Source organism: Pleurodeles waltl, chromosome 1_2, assembly GCF_031143425.1.
Source record: "Pleurodeles waltl isolate 20211129_DDA chromosome 1_2, aPleWal1.hap1.20221129, whole genome shotgun sequence".
Taxonomy (NCBI): Eukaryota; Metazoa; Chordata; class Amphibia; order Caudata; family Salamandridae; genus Pleurodeles; species Pleurodeles waltl.
The window spans coordinates 1,166,206,425-1,166,227,361 of record NC_090437.1 but is presented as its reverse complement, the minus strand read 5'-3'; the positions used below and the strand labels follow the sequence as shown (position 1 = coordinate 1,166,227,361).

Below are 20,937 nucleotides of genomic sequence, written 5' to 3'. Positions count from 1 at the left end.
AATATTGACACCATCCAGGGGGCTTAGAAGTGATACCAATCACGGCAGATGTTTGTTGAAGTGGTGACTGCAAGGTATACTATGCAATCTTCGGTAACTAATAACAAGTCTTGGTCACCTGAATTCTATGTCTGTCTTTATTAGGAAACAAACATACGTGACTTCCGTACTTCACAGTAAGTCCACTAATAGTGTTTCTATAAAACTAGTACTTCTTACGGAAACAAAAGGTGAAAGAGACCAGTGCCAAGGTTTAACTGATTTGCATGTGGTCAATCCTGTCTTCCAGTGGTTCAGATGTTATGTGATGTTCTCAAAGACCTGGAAGCATAAACTCATGCACTACATTGAATTAGTAGTAACTGGAGGACGGAAACCTACTACCCAGCGCAATCTTCAAGCATATGATTCTACTGTACAAGGTTTGGTACACTTGATGTGTTATTCCAGCAACACACAACACTTAAGTAATCAGTGGTAGATTAAAGTAATTGAAGTTTTTGCATGTTCATAATCAAGGAATAGCTTTGTAAGCACATGCACTTTGGGACCTGACCAAACATCTTGTCTTCCTGACTTCTACCCTTCCCCTTTACTGTAACCTATAATCAGAGCTTAAATAAAATAATCAGGGCTGGTGCCCAAAGGCTTTTCATAAGCCTATAATTGACACTGTTATACCAAGGCTGTGTACCCTTGATTCCACCTCATGCCTCTTTCATCCACCACTATTTGCTTCTTGCCTCTTTATCTCACTCTTGCAAGTTCGTTTTCTTCCCTACGTTCTCCCTTTGTCACTTTTTTCCGTATTCCTATTTCTTTCCCTTTTTGTATTTTTCTCGTGCTTGCACTGGGTCAAATTCTTATGAGAAAAGATACATGCAGATCCCCAAAACAAGTGTTGGTGGGCACCACCTGGAAGCACCAGCTCAAATTAAGTAGTGGCATTAACAGATGTGAGCACCATGTAGACCATACTCCTCTTTTGTGCTGTAACTTTTGTATTGGCACTGATAGGAGAGGAGAAAGAAGAAGGTGCAATCACAGTCAAGCGTGAAATGGGTGTTTTAATTAACGAGTGGACATTGGTGTGATTCCACTATTCTACTACAATAGAAGAATGTTCCAGGCCAGCATACCCTAAATGGGGAATGGTCAGTCACCTTTGGTGATAAGTGAACATTGTCAAATGTAAGAATGGTTGGTTCAGTTCTTTTAAGCTTATATGATGGCAAACAGCAACAAATGTATTATGCTAGATAACACAGAGCAACGCTGGAGACGTGTTTACATAGCAGAGTAAGTTTGTCAAAGAAGATTTTCTTCTGCAACAGTATGCCCTTGCACACATTTTTTCATTTTGTGACCATAAAGGTTTCTGCAACCAAGATGCAGGGATGCTGAATTAACCAAAGCTATAATTACAGTGACTCTGAGATCTACGAGATTGAAGAACACACGGGCAAGTTAGAAGTTGAGAAATTAAGGTACATGATTGGGCAACTGCTATTTCAAATGTTCAAACACTCTGGGAAGGTGTGGGTATTGTATATTCTGCATTATAGTAAGGCTTGTTTTGAAAGTGTTTTGCAGAAGGTAACGTGTGAGGTGATTAGGTGTGGTGGAGGGTGAAGGAGTGCACGGAAGTGTGGAACTTGGTGGAGTGTCAAATACATTGAACAATGCTAGTGGTGGAGCTCAGGGGAGCGTGGAACATGGTGGAGTGTCAGATAGGTTGGGGAGTGTTTGAGGTGAATGGAGTGGTGTGCGCTGCTTTTGATGGATTATGGAATGTGAAGGCGTATATGTTTATTTTTACTTCCATTGCACACTTTGCTGACTGCATAGTCAGTGAGATGGAATACTGGCTAAGGGCGACAGTACAGTGAGTGATTTCGACTGCTTTAAGGGCCAGTGGACTGCTCCAGCAGCGATTGTTAAGTTCAGGGCATGTTACATGGATCAAGATCCTTAGGTGCATAGGTTGACTGGTTGTGGTTTCATACTGACTCTTTACCAGGAGATAGATAGTGCAGGGTCTGTGATGTCTTGGCTTGGTGATCGTGGTTACAATGGCGTGTCCAGTGGGCATTTGTGAAGCTTAAAATATGTTTTGTATGAAAGGCATGAGAAGAAATGGGTACACTGATGGGTGCAATGATGCCAAGGCATAACTAGAAGTGGCTATTATATGTATAACATGTAAAAGCTGAAGGTAAAGTACGTTTGACAGGAAACATATAAGGCATAGGAGGGCGAGAACGAAGGATACTTACATCGGTTTTAGACCGGTCGGTCCTGAATCATGTTCTGAGCTGCATCAGTGGTTGGGAGTGGTGGATTTACCTGAACAGGTTGTTCTAGAGGTGGGGCGTTGCCAATGAGGATGGTTGGCCACATCTCTTGGTTGTGCGGCGACAGGGATACACTCTTCTGTTGAGCGTTGATTCCATGTAGGAGTGGACGTTGCAGTTGTTTCATACAGATTTGTGGAGCTGTGATTTTAATGCTGTGCGAGACAGATCGTCCTAAAATAACTTTTACTTGGAGCCAACAGGGGCTTTTAAGACAAGATTCAATAGAGTTTGGTTAAGTGGAGGGCAGTATGTCGAAAAGGAGAATGGTGCGGTACATTGTGTGCACAGGTTTGTGTAGAGTGTAGTATGATGTGTTGATAGTGTTGTGTGTCTAAGGAGTGTTGAATAATACGGTGCAGTGTGCTAAAATGTTGAGTATTGGGGAGCACAGGCAAGCTTGAAGCTAGGTATGGACGTGCTTGGTCCCCACGTCTGTAAACATGTGCTTCGAAGTCGCTGTGTTGATAGTGCTGTGTGTCTAAGGAGTGTGGAATACTGTGGAGTATACTAAAATGTTGAGTTTTGTGGAGTACAGGTAAGCTTGAAGCTAGGTATGAAAGTGCTTGGTCCCCACGTCTGTAAACATGTGCTTTGAAGTCGAACATGAACGTTTCCGGCGCCTGCGGAGGCCAGAGGCCTGGTGCCAGTCACTTGCTTTCTCACTGCCTTCTTGCAGACCTATGACACCTTGTTACCGTGAGATTCTTGCAGGGAGGCAGCAAACGCCATAACCTTTAAGCACGTTGTTTTCTCTAACACGAAATGACAAACATTGCAAATACCAAGAGGTTCCTCTCATCGGCAGCTGCTTAATTATAGTTCTGCACTGAAAGAGGGGCCCTCTCTGTTATAACACCGAAGCTGAAACCTGAGTTAGGAACAGCTAATAAAAATTATTATACAGGTATCATTGTAATAAGTGTGCGGCTTTTCTTCCCATCGCTCGTATGTTAAGCTTTCATATTTAGTACTTTCTAATGTGTTATACTTGTGTTAGTAGTGCAGGGATGCAAACTTTCACTAGGGAATACGTTAGAACCCTGAAATGATGGGAGCCCCACTGGATGCAGGGACATGGTTCAGGGCCAATTAAGGGTGATTTAAACCCTGTAATCCAAAGTTCCAACGTGCCATTCTTACTGTTTTACTGTTTCTCCTACTTATTTTGGAAAAAGACACACTACATTTAACAGCCATTATAGCTCTCAGGAGAGTGCTATAATATATCAATCAGGGTCATGTCGAGCCCACCCTAAGTGTAATAAGCTGTTTCCACTCGTTAGAACAATTGCAGAAATAACTGGGGGTTCCATGGCACTACTGCGTTTCCCTGTTTAAATGTACCTAATATTTACTGCCAGAGTGCATATGCAGGCACCCCCATCGGTTACAATCCTATTTCCAGCTGTTTGCTGCCAGCCTCTGAATCCACAGAAATGGCGGCCATCGGTGTTACCGCTCCAGCCCTTTCTGCCATCTTCAAAATCTGGACAGTTTTTGGCAATGATTGGATGCAAACAAGACAGCTTTAATTACCAACTAGAAATTCAATCTGATTGTGAGGTTGTTAAAAAATGTTTGTAATATATGGTGCAATATTTTGCAGTGTAAGGCTTTTAAAAGCTGAAGACATCTGGTATCATTAATATTCTCTACTTTTCTTTGTGCTAAGAGGAATATAGATTAATTGAAAAGTGATTTTGGTTGATGGTTCATGTTTTTAGCCAATGCACGTGTGTTTTATATTACAAAGTGTAGTTTGTGAAGTTATGTTGTTTTCAGGTGCAGCAAGATGAGGGGCGCATTTAAAAAAATATAAGGATCAACTGGTATTACTGTTTATCTGTAACAACCCTTATTTGCATATATACTATGATCATAAGGTCGGAGCAAATACATGCATGTGGAATCTAGGATGCACTGACAGGCTTGTAAAGAGTTTAAATGACTCTTGGGGTCTCTATTCTGTTCTTCGGCCTCAGTCTTCCTCTCCCTCAATCCCTCTCCCTCTTTTCCTTTCTCCCTGTGCTGTGAGTGATACATATATAGAGATATAGAGGCGCAGATATGCCATGGGTTACTTCAGTAAATCTCAGCGGATTAAGCACACTGTGCTGAGATCCGTTTGTGACCTGGTGGTGGAGATCTTGGCATGGTGACCCAGCCTTTTATACTCCCAATGTTATTGAAATGAGTACTTTTTAAGTCAGGTAGCAATAATTGCATTCTATATAACATTCTTTGGGACAGCCATTTCGAGTTTGCAACACATTTCTGGCGTGGATTAATGGATATACATTTTCACCATCTTAAGGTCTGATGAGTGCTGTGAAAGGGGAAGTGGTGACCAGCGCCAAATGTTACTATCCTTTGAGTTGGATGTAGCTAGAGGGGAGTTAAAAAGCACTGTTAGCGTGTCAGACCTTAATAAGTAAACTAACAAGGGGACGAGAATAGGTTGATGAACCTTTTGACTCGTATTAAGAAGTTCTTACCATAGCTCCCATACATAAATCAATAATCAATACACAATAATCAATAATCATTAGTAATCAATAAAATCAATAATCAATGGAGTCAGTAAATGTCATGCACCATGACGTTTCAGCCATGCATAGCCACACCTTTAATAAAAGCCTAGTAAGTTTATTTCCCTTATATTAACAATGCTAAAGTCATGTAGATTAACCTCAAAATCAAATAAAACACACATATGAACAATACTGGTTGGCCAAAGCGGCGCAAAAAACACAATCTAATCAAACTTGAACCACAACACATTCCAGAGCTACAGTGCAAATCAATAGCAGAATCAGTTGCGACAAAGTTATAACATACATAGAATTCAGCAAGATAACTCGTCAATCATTAGTCCCTGTAATTCGTCAGTCAATTTGAGTGCCCTTAACTAACGTCAGATTGACATCAGCATGTTGGGCTTCATGCAAACAATTTAGAACACAAATTTAGAAAAACATCTAGCTATGGAGCTGTCAAAACAGTGCAGTTGGTACCTAGAAAGAAAAGGCATAAAAGGCATATAGTCCTATTTCGTCATATCTACCTATCCACGGTATGGGTCACCAAGCAGAATCAGTCTTCGTCCTCAGGTCATCAATTGATCAGCAAAGCATCAGGCTCTCAGTCAGAGAGTATGAGCCCAATGACAGAATGAATCTCGTATGTCTTCTCTTAAGTCTCTGCATCTCAAGTCTCTTAAAATCAGGATAAGTCTGAAAAATTCTCCTCTGTCGCGTTGTTATATCAAAGTCACCTAAACTATCCCCTAATTACCGATTGGTCAGTTAATTGTACATTTATACTTTACCCAATAATATTTCTATACCAAATCTATGAATTCTAATATTTCACTCTTCTCATAAAGTTGATTGGTTCACTTTACGATGTTCTCATCATCCAGCCCGTCAGGTAACAATATTGTTGCATCTTCAGCTCCAGTCATTGTCTTCATTGTTCTCGTCCTGGGAAAGTACATCTCACACACATAACACATAAGTTGTTACACTAACAGGAACATCATCTCCTGTTAGTCGGTTCTCACGGACAGCTTCTGTTAAGCCGTTTTAACAAGACAATGGACATTTCACAGTTGAATTCATTCTGTCAGCAATTTTATTAAACGCTAAGAAATATAGCTTCTGCATGAGGCCTGGCAAGACTAGGCCAACACACTCCCTAAGTTAAGGCCTATAATTAATAAAGCTAAAGCATACTTCATAACCCTTAATGTGACATATTACTACATTAATCTAGTACATATTCAATATTTCATAAGTATTAATCATCAATTAGTACATTTCGTGAACACTTGTGGGCATTCTTCGAGGTCACATTTTCAAATGTGTGCATTATTTTTCTACGTTATTCATTTTCTACAAAATTCATAATTCCAATTACATAAACACTCATTAATAAATTTCTAATTAGAACACCTGCGCTAGCAGCACCATGGGTAGACACATTTTAAATGTTCAATTTGTGTATATATTAAAAGCTGTGTTGGTGAGCACAGTGCTATGCTTCACCCTTCTTAGGCTTTATTCTACAGGGGACCGCGCCCTTCCTCCAAAAATATAGGATCCATGGTTTTATAACATTATCTGTGTGTCTTTCAAGCACCTCTTATAATACAATATTTTAACTTTACCATCCCTGGCAAACTCAACCTCCGTTTGGATGATGCTAATGATCCTGATTTGGTCAGGATTCATGATTCAATGGAAGCCTTAGGCTCAATCAACTTGTTAACAGTGCCACACATATTGCAGGACATATCTTTTCTGACCATGATCCTGTGAGGATAGCTTAAGCTCTATCCCTTACACCCATGTGTGCTTACATTCTGTTTTGAAATAATCACACGTGAGACCCCGCATCATGCATGCAAGATTTTAGTTTTTGGGGCAAAGTGAACTCGGACAATTTCATGTCTGCTTTCAATCTTCATCCTTTTGCAGATTCTAATGATATCAATTGTGAGGCCATTGCCTGTGATGAGTGGATACAAGGCACATTTGATAAAATAGCACCTCAGTGTTCAATGAAACCCAAAGGATTGGCTCCTTTAGCCCCTTGGTTGACCGGCAACTTATGGGATGCAAAGAGCAGGGGTAAGAAATTGGAATGCATTTGGAGAGCAAAATACGATCCCGTCGCAAATATTCTTTATAGAAAAGCCATTCGTGATTATAAAAAATCATTAAAGGAGCAAAAGCAGAATGCTCTTCTTCAATGATTTCCAGGTCAAAAACCCTGGCTGGGGAGTTGTTTGTCATTGTTAATCAGATGAGCTACCCTAAGGCGGAGAAAATTATACCCTTAACTTTACACTCTCTCTGTGATAATCTGACTACGCTCTTTAAATTGAAAACATTATCTTGAATTTCCATCTCCGAGTCTTATTGCTCTTCCTTCTCTGTTGAACACAGAGTTTTTCTCTCATACAGGGTCCATCTTAGGAGAGTTTACTCCCCTTAGTCTAGTTCAAGTCACAGTGGCATTGGGAAAAACCAAATGTAGCTCCCATCTTGATCCATGCCCTTCACACATCTTGCAGCTTGCTACAGACACTGAGGGGCATATTTACTAGAAACTGGTGCATCAGTGCTGATGCGCCAGTTTTCTTGTGTCACACCTGCCCCACCTAACAATACTATAGGTGCACCATATTTACAGTACGGCGCACCATGGAGCATGTTAGGCCAATAGCATCAACATTTTTGACGCTATTGTGACGCTCTGCTGCACTAGCGTAAAAAATGTTGACGCTAGTGCAGCAAAGTGCAAGTAGGCCCATTAATTAAAATGGGTCCGTAACTTTAACGCCTGCTTTAAGCAGGCGTTAAAAATGATGCCAGAAATCTCAGTCAATCTATAGGATTTCACTGTGCCATTTTTGCGGGCCTCCTAACACCGGAACGCCCCCTTGCATACATTATGTCTGACGCAGGCATAAAGTGGCACGAGGGGTCGCAAAGTGGAGCAATGCACACATTGCATCACTTTGTAAATATGGCACACCTAAATTGCCCCCTTGAGCCACATTAGTGTAAAAAAGAAATTACACTGGTGTGGCGCAAGGTGGCGCTAGGGCCTTGTAAATCTGGCCCTATGGTTCTTATTTTAAAAATCCTTGTTAATCTCTCCCGGAACCTGCCTGGAAGAGGGTTATGATTTTGCCTCACCTAAAAAAGCCGGCAGCTGATCCTACAGTCCTGTCTAATTATAGTCCTATGTTCCCCTTATCAGCAAAGCTGTCAGGCTCCAACTATGAAGCTACCTTAAGTCCAGCAAGCTGCTTGATTGAACACAATCAGGCTTTCATCCTTTTATAGTTCCGAATCAGCACTATGGGTTATTTTGGACCAGCGCTCGTTCCTGTCCTGGCCCTTCTTGACCTGATTACAACCTTTGATTCTGTCTTTGATACTCAGTACTTCTAACAAGGCTGTCAGAATTTAGAATCTAAAGACAGGCATTGACTCTACTCTTTTGTCACACAACACAGATTCTCACACAGTAGTCTTACCTTTCTTCCTCTCTTTTCATCTGGAGTACCTGGAGTATCTGGGGTACCTCACTAAGTCCCACGTTGTTCAACATTTATATGACTATTGTCAAATATTTTGGCTTTAAGTTAGTATTATAAGCAGAAGATACTGAGATCATCATTTCAATAGCTGAAAATCCTGAAGTGACTAAAACTAATTTCCCGCAGTGCATGACTGAAGTTGCGATACAGATGAAGGCCAATTCTTTGAAGTTAAATGAGGAAACATGGAGATTCTGATGTTTGATAAACAGTCAATTGGCTGGTCTCTATAACAGTGGTCCTCAGTACATGGCAGTCCCTCCTCTCTTGTTGCTTCAGCAAAGAAACTAGACATTACATTTGATAACCAACTTTCTTTTGACACACATATTTGTCGGCACCAACCTGCTTTTTCATACTTCTGCTATTTTGTAAATTCTCCCACTTATTTTGCTTTCTTAATGTAAGATGAGGTCAAGCAATGATTGTCTCTACAATAGATTATGGTAATTCTTTATACCCGGGGGCCTCTCAGTAATACCTACAAACCTTACATATTTTGCAGAAGGCACCTATAAGAAGGGTGTATTTCTGACCACATCCTATGGCTTTATACAAAAGCTAAATATGTCAACTAGTACTTAGCCAATGTTGTCATATTTTAGGGGTGAGAACACATGCACTGTGGATTGATTAGGAGTTTCTCAGTGCAGGGAGTCAAAAAAACACAGCATCAGTCAAAAACAATCATTGGCAAGTGCATTAGGTTTTGCCTATGTGTTTAATATTACTTTTGTTTGTTGTAAGATTTAGCTTGGTGAGCACACGAGGAACAAGCATTGGTAAATGCGGGAAATCGTGCTACCATCAATAGACACAGCGGAAAAGTAAATGACAAGCACAGGAACCAATGAAAAGTACGGAAAGCAAGGGGGCAGAATGTACGTCATTTTTAAGATTTATAAATACAATAAATTTCAGAAGCACAGTGCAAGCAAAACTTAAAAAGGAGACACCAAACCTAACAACAGCAGACCACCCCCGCCCCAGAGTGACAGAGGGAAAGTCCCGGTGAGCGCTGCCCACATGCTCACATGGACAAGCCGCCACAGCAAAAAAAAAACTGCATTTAAATATTTTATATTAATTGAAAAATTAGAGCTGCCCCTATATAACCATAGACTGGTATAGACTTTACCCCCAACGGATGCCTCTATCTCACGACATAAGCATAGTCTCCACCCTGCTACATATAGGGAAGAATTCCCCATCTCTGCAAATACAGGAGAGGGATCTGCCTCACACCAGATGAATCAAGCACCCCATTATACAGGAACCTCCCATCCCGGATGTCCAGACGCCTTTCTGGTGCATTGCAGCTTCAACAAGACAAGCTCTCAGTCCCCTTCACATTCTCTAGCTGTCTTCATCTTCACACCATTATCAACACACACACACACAGAGGTAACTAGATGCTGACATCAGGTAAAATAAAAAACAGCCCAAAACGTCTGCCCTACCCTGCTCCCTCATCACTACAACACAAGCAACTCTACTCCATCTCTGTGCACACTGTACAGTGACTTTTGGTTAGTTCATAGCATCACGGCGTTCACACAAGAATGCACCACTGTTGGGTGCTGAGCCCTCCCATCCCATGATATTTCTTTAGTGATGAGTATGAGCTCAACTGCTATTTCCATTTCACATGCAAGTACTTGCGTAGTATATGTTCTGAGGAGGCACCATAATAGTAAATGCAGTCAGAAGACTCTACGGTGTGATGTGGTTATACACAGGATCTCTGTCCAAGATCACTACAAAAGTCCCAACTCAAGCCTTGCCAGGGGAACACACCAAATCCGAAGGTGGGACTGTGCATTGCTCGATACAACACAAGGCCTCACACATCAGCATGCACAACACTAATTATGAAGTGTCCTATTCCAGACACCTGGATCACACACATAGAGGTGGCATCCACATGCATTCCTGGCACATCCCTGGAGGTGAGTAAAGGACTGCCAGGCCCTAAGTAGTGCCAGAGCGTGCATGTCCCTACCCCGCAACCCCTCCATGTGCTAAGACCCCAAAAGCCAGAACACCTCTGGGTTAGAGACACATTAACCTACATGGCACAAGGAAAACATGAGGGTGAAAAAGAAAAACATACTGGAGAATAATGAAAGGAATGCTAGGAATGCGAGCAGGTGAAATGTGAATGCCCAACAAAGGTAATGAGGCCCTCATACCAAAACAAACAGCAACTTTCATTTCGGGTTGGAGTAGAACATCTGTGAGGGGAAAGAATTCTTTGCAAGCGCACAAGCTGGTTCTGCAGTCTTTCCAGTGCGTGGTTAAGTACAGTTGTGACAGCTACTGTGGTTATGGAAGAGGAGGCAGGCTCATGCCTCCTCTCAAAAAATTATGCATATAACCATTTTTCAGCAGCGCACGCATAACCAAGCTGATAAATGAGTTGTGGACGGATTACATAGACGTAATGTCCAAACTGAATGAGAAGGCAATCTAAGAGCTCCCAAGTTTGTATTAAGAACGAATATAAATGGTGGATCAAAAGCTGTGCTTTCATGGTGGGCGCCTGTGGTATTAGCTGTGGGGGCTGAAGCACAGGATGGGCTGCACGGTGAGTGCTTGAAATGTGTGCTCACACAGGGAGATATTAACAACAGTGCACCACAGGGTCAAAAGGCGAGCCTAGTGCCAGGTGGTAAAGATTCAGAACACCCATCTGTCTGCTTTGTTGCATTACAGGCATTGGTCAAAGGAACAAGTGAGTGCCGGCCTCCGCAACAAAAGGGAGCACTAGAGTGGGTGCCTGCTTCGGCCACGGGTGGACTGGTGAGTGTGGTTGTGATCAGGGTTTGAGTCTTGGTGGGAGGCACAGCATCCAGTGTTTCTGTGCAGATCTGTGCCTGTGAAGCACTCAGATACCTTTCTTTGGGGTTCATGCTATGTGTAAAGTAGCAATTCAATTAAGAAAGGAAGTTCGGAATCCAAAGTGGATGAACACAGTACTTGGGCCTCAGGCCACTGATAAGAGCAAACACACAAGGAACAAGTATTGGTAAATGCAGGAAATAGTGCCACAGCCAATAAAAACTGAGGAAAAGTAAGTGAGAAGCACAGGAACCAATGAAAAGCAAGGAAACCAAGGGAGCGGGATGTAAGCCCCTTTTAAGATTTATTTTGAATACAATTGATTTCACAAGCAAAGCACAAGCGCTCTGCAGGTGAAACCTTGAAAATGGCTGTGATCACGGAAAAAGTGGGGGTGAACAGGTGAGGGGCCGCTGTCTCACATTTGTACATACCTGAGAGCTTGTGCCATCAGAAGGCTCCTACCTGGTTCAAAATAAAAATCGAAGTTTGTAACTGCAGTCTTGCAGCTGTCCAGTTGTCCAGGTTACACTGACTTGCAGTGAGCAAGAAAACTGAGCTCAAGGTGTAGGCCCTTAGGTCAAGCAGTACAGGCGGGATCACGTTTCCAAGAGTTAGTGGAGTTGAATCAGGTATCTCGCTGGCATGCAAAGAGTGAGTTAGGGCATGATCTCCCAGTACTGGATGATCTCAAGAAGGATTATCTCATGGTGAGTAAGCCTTTCATAAACAAGTTCTTCCATCATTCCACTTTTTCACGACAGCCATGGTGTGGGAAGGAAGACTAGCAAGAAATACCAGAGCATTCTTATTCCTCAGTGAATCCCCTGTGTTAAAAGAACTCTACACAGTGTTCCATATAAGGATAGTGATGAATTCTGACTCTCTGACTAATGTCCTGTAACATTTCAGTCAAATCATGACATTTCTCTCTCAACTTTCTTTGCTAACTTACCATCATCCTCAGAGAGTACGCTTTGAACCTGAATATTGTGATACTATCCGTCTCTGGCATACCACGTGTTACATTATTTATCCGGTGCGATAAATAACACCTAATACGAGTTTGTGCGGCATAACATACATATTTTGGGGAATAATGCACTAAAATAAACATGGTATGGTTCCCACGTTAAGTTTCGTCAGGCTTGACCTGCCGAATGTTAATGGCAGTTGAGGTGTGTTTAACGCATCTGATAAAGAAGGTTATGATGACTACAGTTATTGTATGTTGAAAGCTGGTGCTTTGTCTGGAATAATTTTGCAGAATATATTAATTTGAGCCCCTTTGACTGTGGGCATCTCTGCATAAAGATGTTATTCTTGGCAATCTTCCACAACCTGAAGGGAAGGGGCCAGAAGGTGGACGGGTAAGTGTACCTTACTTATCATAGTGGCTCGTGCACTTCTAATTTGTTTCTCTTCCTGATACTGCTCCACCTGCCTTCTCAAGTATTGAGAATACAAGTGTATCTCATGTGGGAGCACAGAGAGGATAACAGCTGATGAGGGAAATGATGCAGATCTGAATGGGTTGAATGATGGGCAAAGCTTGGGCTGGTCGCTACTCTTTTTTACTGTGATGACAGGCGGTCTCACTCCCTCCCGAACAGGAATTTGACTGGGTAGAAGCACAGTGGTAACTTGTACTATTCACAATACATCTTATACTCCATGTTTCAAATGTTTGCCATAGTGTGTGTTTGTAAATATCAGTTTTTTTAGAAGCACCATTTTAAGATTTGTCTTTTTGCCTCTTTCAGCTGACATCATTTCTACAGTTGAGTTCAACCACACTGGAGAACTTCTGGCTACTGGGGACAAGGGGGGTCGGGTTGTTATATTCCAAAGGGAGCCCGAGGTAAGTACACTGGTTTTGTTTTTCTGTAGACTCAGCATGGTTGTGGTTTAAATGACGCTGCTTACTGAAGATGTGTCACTGCCTTATGTAGCATGGTGCCAATGATGAGACAGCTCAGAGATGAAAATTGATGTCAGTATTTATGAACTTTTGTATGCTTGTGTCTGCTAATATTTCATCCTATTTATAGAGTACTGCCTATCAATCAGATCACATGAATTGGACCCACACAAACCCAAATACTAGTATTGTTTCCACATACTTCATTCCTCACTACATCAGCATTGATGCTCCCTGTATTGAAACCTTGTTGGTAGATTTCAGATAAGGGACCAGTGTGTTTGGGGATTTTCTTATTAATGAAAAGAAGACCCCACCTTGTGTGAAGGTGCTGTCTGTTGGTTCTCCCTTATGACAGGGTACCAGATTTTTGCTCCTATTGATTCCAAAATTGTCTTGCTCATCAGTGGAAAATCCTCCAGAGTTGAGGATTCGATTCAGATTTGTTTATTTGTTTATTTATTTTTGCAATTTTATATAAGGCAAAATTGTTTCAAGGGCATTGGAACACTTTACATGAAAACCAGATTACAGTACACAAGGTAATTTTTTTACGCGCCGGGTGATTAAACAATTTGCCCAGAATCAAGGAAGTTGAGCAGACACCGGGGCTTGAACCTAGTTCCCCAGGTCTTAAGTCAGTACCTCTTGTAACTAGGCCACACCTCCTCCCCAGTATCTGTTTAAAGCCTCAAACCATTTCCAAAGTCATCACCAGAATACAGAGAGCCTGTGATTCTATACCAGTGGTAGATTGTATGGCATGCAAATGTCAATAACATAGCAAATGCCAATGTCTGAGTATACATTTTTTGAGTTATTTTTCAGCTTGGAGAAAGGTATAACACAGAGTAATGCAGGTTTAATCTTTCTGTCCTGGTTCTACAATCAATACAGCATAAGTTAGAGACACACTTCCAATGACACGAGAAGATATTGCCGGAGAGAGCGCTATAAAAGCTATTCCTATCTTTATCTGTCCTCATATACTTCAATACAGGTGAAAACATTTATTCTTAGTAGAGGATTGTCTTTTGGACTTGCTCATGTTAGAGATACATTTGATAGTAAGGTAGATGTAATGAGGTTTTTAGAAAGATCTGGTTACAATATTTCTTCAAAGATGAGGACTGGAGAACCCATATCTGATTCAATTGGACTACAACAGTCCTTCTTTACACCTTCATTTACAATGACCTAATAAATACTAGCATTTGAAAGCTTAGAATTGCCTGGTACTAACTCCGTAACTAAGCAGAAAAATATGTTGATTTTAATCTACCCAAAACCAGACTGTCTGTGCTATGCGATCTTGGAAAAACATAGGCACTATCGTGAGACCTGCTCACAAACGTGGTTGGATTGTACAGGACACATTTAATATGATATGACTGTAGCACAGCAGTTGAGATACCAAGCATATTGCCAAACATTAACAAAGGATCTTACCAAAGAACTGCAGTTAAATTGGCAGCCCATGACCTTACTGACAAAACATATTGGTCCTTTTTTTAATGTAAGCAACTTTCACACTGTTGTCCATGAGATCCAGGTACAAACAGCTATAATCCTTCTCAAGAGATGGTCTCCATAAAAAAGAACTTTCTAGCATGCTGTTCCATAAAACACCTTTCGCAGGACCTGTGCCCCTTTCTGTATGCAATACTTCTTTAACTGAAGTGGCAGTGCGTGAAACTTGATAACATGCTTGAGTATTACCCCTACTGACAAAACCCACAGAGGATACCAAAGTGGTAGCAAACTATAGACCCATCTCTCTATTGCCATTCCCTTCCAAGATCGTCAAAAAACTTGTGAACTGTAAGTAAATGCAATGCTGGACTCCCAATCCGGATTCTGCAAATCCCACAGCATGGAAACTGCATTCCTAGCCACTACTGACGACATGTGTCTCATTTTGGACCGGAGTAGATCCGCGGCTCTGATCCTCCTCGACCTATCAGTAGTGTTTAACACAGTCTCCCATGCTATCCTCATTAAAGGTCTGCATGATTTTGGTATTTGTCTCTGGGTCCTTAACTGGCTTTGGTCCTCTCTCATAGAGAGAAAGCTAGCTGCCCAGCTATGCCCCTTTTAGCCTACAACCACGCAACTTGACTGTAGCATGCTGCAGGTCTCTTCATTGAGCCTAATTTTTTTAAATTCTTATATGATCCCATTGACACCAATAGTCAAATCCTTTGGAACTGACTTTGTCTCTTTGATGATGACAACCAGATCATTGTTTCTGTTTCAAGTAACTTGGAAGGCACTTAAACCAGATTTTGCTATTGTATTGACTTCCATTGCCAAATAGATGAAAGTCAGTCCTTTAAAATTAAATAGGGATTAAACAGAGGTACTCATATTAAGTAAGCTAGCCAATTCCTGGTCCTTTGTTTGGTGGCCCATTGAACTCAGCATTACTCCATATCCAACTAGATTTGCTGGCAATCTGAGATTTCCTATGATCGAGACCTGAATATGGTCACCTACTTTGATATGAATAAAATGCTTAGTAAGGTTTTTTCTTGGCTTCCAATAATAGTAGGTAAAACTGGTGTTTAAGCATCTGTTACCTCATTGCTTGATCAAGGGAATGTCCTGTATCTGGGCATCCCAGCTCACTTGTTTCACAGACTTCAACAGATACAAAATGCAGCTGTGAGATTAATACTCAACCTCCCTTCTTATACTTCTATAACTCCTCACCTTCAGAAGTTTCACTGGCTCCCAACAGAAAAATAGACCTTATTCAAACGCAAAGCACAAAAAGCCTTTAATCACAGCAAAGGCCCATGTTACCTGAATAGGAAACTCATCTTTTACCATCCCACAGGCTGCATGCAATCTGAAAACCATAATCTGTCTTCCATGCCTCATATTGTTCTCTCTGAATTGGGACGGCAGTATTTTCTCTTACCTGGCTGGCACTCTTTGTGTGCCATATTTCTTGCTTCTCCATTTTTAGACTTTTCTCTTTAAATAGATCGTGATGTGGCCTCTGCTATCCAGTATCTCTTCCTTCGGAGAGCCAAGACACAACTTTGCGGTATTGGTTGCACTTTACAAATCCAAAGAATGAAATAAAAATAATACTTTACGCCAATGGGAAGTGTTAGACCTGTCAGCCGTAGGGTGGTCTTCCCCCAAACCTTTCGCCTTCTTACCTCATATTCTGCTGATTCTTTTTGTTGGCTTAGGACTCTGAGCACTTTACCACTGCTGACTAGTACTAAACTGCATGTCCTGCTACCTTAAACATGGTAACAATGGTGTATACACAATTGGCGTGGTTAATTTACTTGTAAGTCCCTTGTAAAGTTGGATACCATATACCCAGGACTTATAAACTAAATGCTATTAGTGGGGCTGCATCATTGATTGTGCACCCACACAAGTATACTTTAAACATGTCTCAGGCTTGCCATTGCAGAACCTGGGGGGCAGTTTGACTGCCACTTCGACTTGGCATTTAAAACCTTTTGCCAAGCCTTACACTCCCTTTTCATTGTATATAAATCACCCCTAAGGTAGGCCCTAGGTAGCCCATAGGGCAACGTGCTATGTGAGTACAAGGTAGGACATGTACTTTTAAGTTTGACATGTTCTGGTTGTAAAACCTCCCAGGTTCGTTTTTCACTATAGGGAGGCCTACTCATAGGTTAACACTGGGAATTCCTTATTACACTTTTAAGCTATAATTCCTTATTGAGAAGGAGTCACTATGTTATGTTTCATATCAATGGAATGATAATGATAGATCCTCTTTATTGGTAAATTTGAATGTAACATTTCTATTTTAGGAATCCCGCTTTTATAAAGTGCAAAAACAAAGAGGGCGAAGGAGGTTGTGGGGCTGGGTCTGTCCTCCTTATAGCCTATATAACATTACAAAAGAGGCCCACTAAAAGAACTACCACAAGACAGACAGGAAAAATGACTTTCCTGTTAGAAAAATCCTCACCCACTCGGGTTACCCCTTGGTGGCATGCTTCATCATTGGGTTTCTTCCCGTTCCGCTATGGAGCGGGGCGTGCTACGACCTACGGGATACGTGGGAGCACTGATGTAGTCCTGTCAATGTGTTTCACAGGAGTGATAAGAGTAGTGGGGTCTTGGGTGAGTTAAAAATACCTGTCTCCTAGTAATTCTAATGATTTAATAGATCTCTTGGAGGCGGTATGATTAAAAAGGGGCTGCGGAAGTGGGGGATGTAATGTACCTGACTTCCTAGTGTACATGTTTCGGAGCCTTACCCCTAGGCTCCTCTTCAGGACCAAGGTGGACTCTTTGTTGCCACTCCTTGTTTTGCTACCTCTAATGAAAGCATAAATAATACATACTCTGTGATATGGTGCAATTCACCTTACTAATGTGGTGTCATAAGATGATACCTATCATTTATGGTGTCCGTCATTGATAATGTGTCTTTTGAAAGACAAACCTTTTGATCAAGCAAATGAGATACTAATAGGACTGGATATGGAAAGCCTATACACAAGCCTTCCTCACCCTGACACATTACACATAATTGAGGAAGTTATCTTTGACTTAGATTGGGACTACCAAACACCACAGAATGTGGTTATTTAATGCTACTTCTGAGCCCTAACAAAAAATTATTTTGAATTTGCGAAAAATTTTACCTTCAGAAACACGGGCCCAGCATGGGAAGCACCTTCCCTCCGAGTCTGGCCGGTCTCTGTGTCCATCATCTAGAGAAAGAGAGAATCGTAAACCCCACCAATCCATACAGAGACAAAATAGTATTGTGGAAAAGATATATTGATGACATATTGGTTATCTGGAAAGGGGATGAGACTCAAGAGGTGACATTTTTAGAATGGTTAAACAGACAGGACCAGTTCTTGAAATTCACTCACACAATGAGCAAGGAACATTTCGTCTTCCTGGATTTAAACATTATAGCCACCAATGGTGCTCTTAAAACAACCACCCTTGAAAAACCAGCAGCCAAAAACTGTTTAGTCCTGTTTGATAGTGCTCACCCCCGCCAATTGAGAGAGAACCTACCATTAGGACCATTTCTCAGATTGAGAAGGAATTGCTAAGAGATATCAGATTACAAAAAACGAGCCCACAGTCTAGCATCTAAACTGGAGGCTAGGAAATACCACCCAAGAATAATCAACGAAGCCATGTAGCAAGCTCGCAATAACAACAGAGAAGCCCTTCTGGACACTCCTCCCCAGAAAGAGAAGGAGAAAAGACCAATATGTATCACAACACTTAACATAGCCTCCACTCAAGTAAGCAAGATCATCAACAAACATTGTTGCATTCTCAATAGTGGCTCATTAAATATTCCTAAAATCATGTTTTCACATAAACGGGCAAAGAGTCTTAGAGACATGCTTGTACAGACCTGCCCACGCCATCTTCGTAGTAAACCAGGAGATATCAACTACCTACCACCACCCAATGGACATTATCCATGTGGGCACTGTAGTGTGTAGCATCTAACAAAGGTCACTAAACAGGTCACCTTTAAAGACAGCACAACATGGGACATTAGAGATTTCTCCAATTGTAATACTCAGCGAGCAGTATACATGATCACTTGTCCATGCAACCTACACTATGTGGGGATGACCACCCGCAAGGTTCCGACTCACATCTGTGAACACCGTAGTAACCTGAGGTGTGGACGGGCTACGACTAAAATGTCCACTCATTTCAAAGAGAAAGTGCACACAGTGGAGGATTACCAGTGGGTTATCCTAGAACACCATAAAGAGATTAATTGTGAGTCTACACTGTTAAAAAAAGAACAACAATGGGTTTATAAATCACACACACACCAATTTGGCCTCAATGAGAACATACCTTGGAGCCAGCTGATGAAGTATTAACATTACATTAATCATTAGTCGGATATGCATCTCCTGAAATGAATGGTACACCTAGGCAGCGGAAAAGGTCCTATGTACATCTCATTGATTTACATTCCATACTGTCACAAAGAGCAAACCCTCAACAATAAATTTTAGTCACTCACATATACATCACCATCACAGTAAGAAGGGAACGAGTAACTCTTCATTAAACGCAAGAAAGAAACTCCCAAATAATTATCAAAACGATATGGGAATCCCCTGTTCTGCCTCTGTAAGCCCATGAAGCCCCAGTGACCTCCGTGGAATTACAGGAGCCCACAAGGGATACCTAATTTTAGGGTCCTTGCGGACCCCCTTCGTTACAGAGACGGCTGCCATCTTGGGGAAGTTAGCAATCTAATGTTGCACGCTTTAACATGCCAAGATGCAAGAGCTGCTGCACATTTAAACTTGGCTCCCATGTGAGCATTCAAGTTTCTGACCCCGGGGAGGTGAGCATTAGGTACAGAGCGGGAGTGTCGCTTTGAGGAAGTAAGTGCTGTTTGAACACTGTTTACATGGCGCTACGTACACGGTAAAATGAATCGATTCTAAAACTTTGCCAAATCTTTACAGTGTGACTACAAGCCCCCCCCCCCCCTCCTGGAGGAGCTATGTTTTGAGAATCCATATACTACCGAATAGCTTACGCATGCATCACGTGTGTGCTGTTTGGTGTGTTTCACATGTTTACATGTTTAAAAGTTTGAAATGTAGTATGTCTTGTACTGTTGATTGTGAGAGTACTTTAGGGCCAGATGTACCAAGCATTTTTCTAGTCGCAAAGGTGCTGATTCGCGGAATCGGCCCCTTTGCGACTAGAAAAATGCTTTTTGGGATGTACAAAGCCCAAACTGCGATTCGGTAATTTGTGACTGAATCGCAGTTTGGGTTCTGCGATTCAGTATTTGAAAGGGTTGTGTCAAGGGCGTCCCTTCCTAATACCGAATCTAAATGGTATGTATGATTGTTTTGTGACCGCAAATGCAGTCGCAAAACAATCGCAGTTAGCACCAATTTCAAATTGGTGCTAACCCATTCGCAAAAGGGAAGGGGGTTCCCATGGGACCCCTTCCCCTTTGTGATCGCATGCAAAAAAAAAAATTCAGAGCAGGCAGTGGTCCCACGGACCACCGCCTGCTCTAAAAAAATGAAAAGAAAACTTTTCATTTTTGTTTTTGAAATGCATCCCGTTTTCCTTTAAGGAAAACGAGCTGCATTAAAAAAAAAAATACTGCTTTATTTGAAAGCAGTCACAGACATGGTGGTCTGCTGACCCTGGCAGGCCACCATCCCTGTGAGTGCCGCCATTACCAATGGGGTCGCAAATTGCGATCTACCTCATGAATATTCATGAGGTAGGTCATTTGCAACCCCATTGCAAATCGCAGACAGTGTAATTGACACTGTTTTACATCCTGTTTTGCGACTCGCAAATTGCGAGTCGCTAAGACTCGCAGTTTGCGAGTTGCAAAACCGGATCTTCGTACCTGTGGCCCTTAGTCTCTCAGTCCTGATATTCACGAGTGCTGTTTCCCACGAGTGGGGTGCAGCTTGCAAAAGGTGGCAGCACACCCACAAACAACATATATAGCAGCCCATTACAAATGGAGGCTATGATAACTATGCCTCTCTTGTATTTCCACAGGTATCAATGACGGACACCATAAATGATAGGTATCATTTTATGACACCACATTAGAAAGGTGAATTGCACCATATCACAGAGCATGTTTTATTTATGCTTTCATTAGAGGTAGTCAAACAAGGAGTGGCACCAGGGAGTCCACCATGGTCCTGAAGAGG

The 20,937-nt window shown here is 41.7% G+C and overlaps 1 protein-coding gene across 2 annotated transcripts in view; it reads left to right on the top strand.

The window, feature by feature from the left end:
• The window catches only part of PPP2R2C (protein phosphatase 2 regulatory subunit Bgamma), a 463,465-nt gene that overhangs the window by 152,741 nt on the left and 289,787 nt on the right, over positions 1-20,937 (top strand). For both annotated transcript variants that reach the window (XM_069203156.1, XM_069203160.1), the window contains one exon: positions 13,074-13,171. In XM_069203156.1, the coding sequence (XP_069059257.1) occupies positions 13,074-13,171 (98 nt within the window). The remainder of the gene's footprint in view (positions 1-13,073; positions 13,172-20,937) is intronic.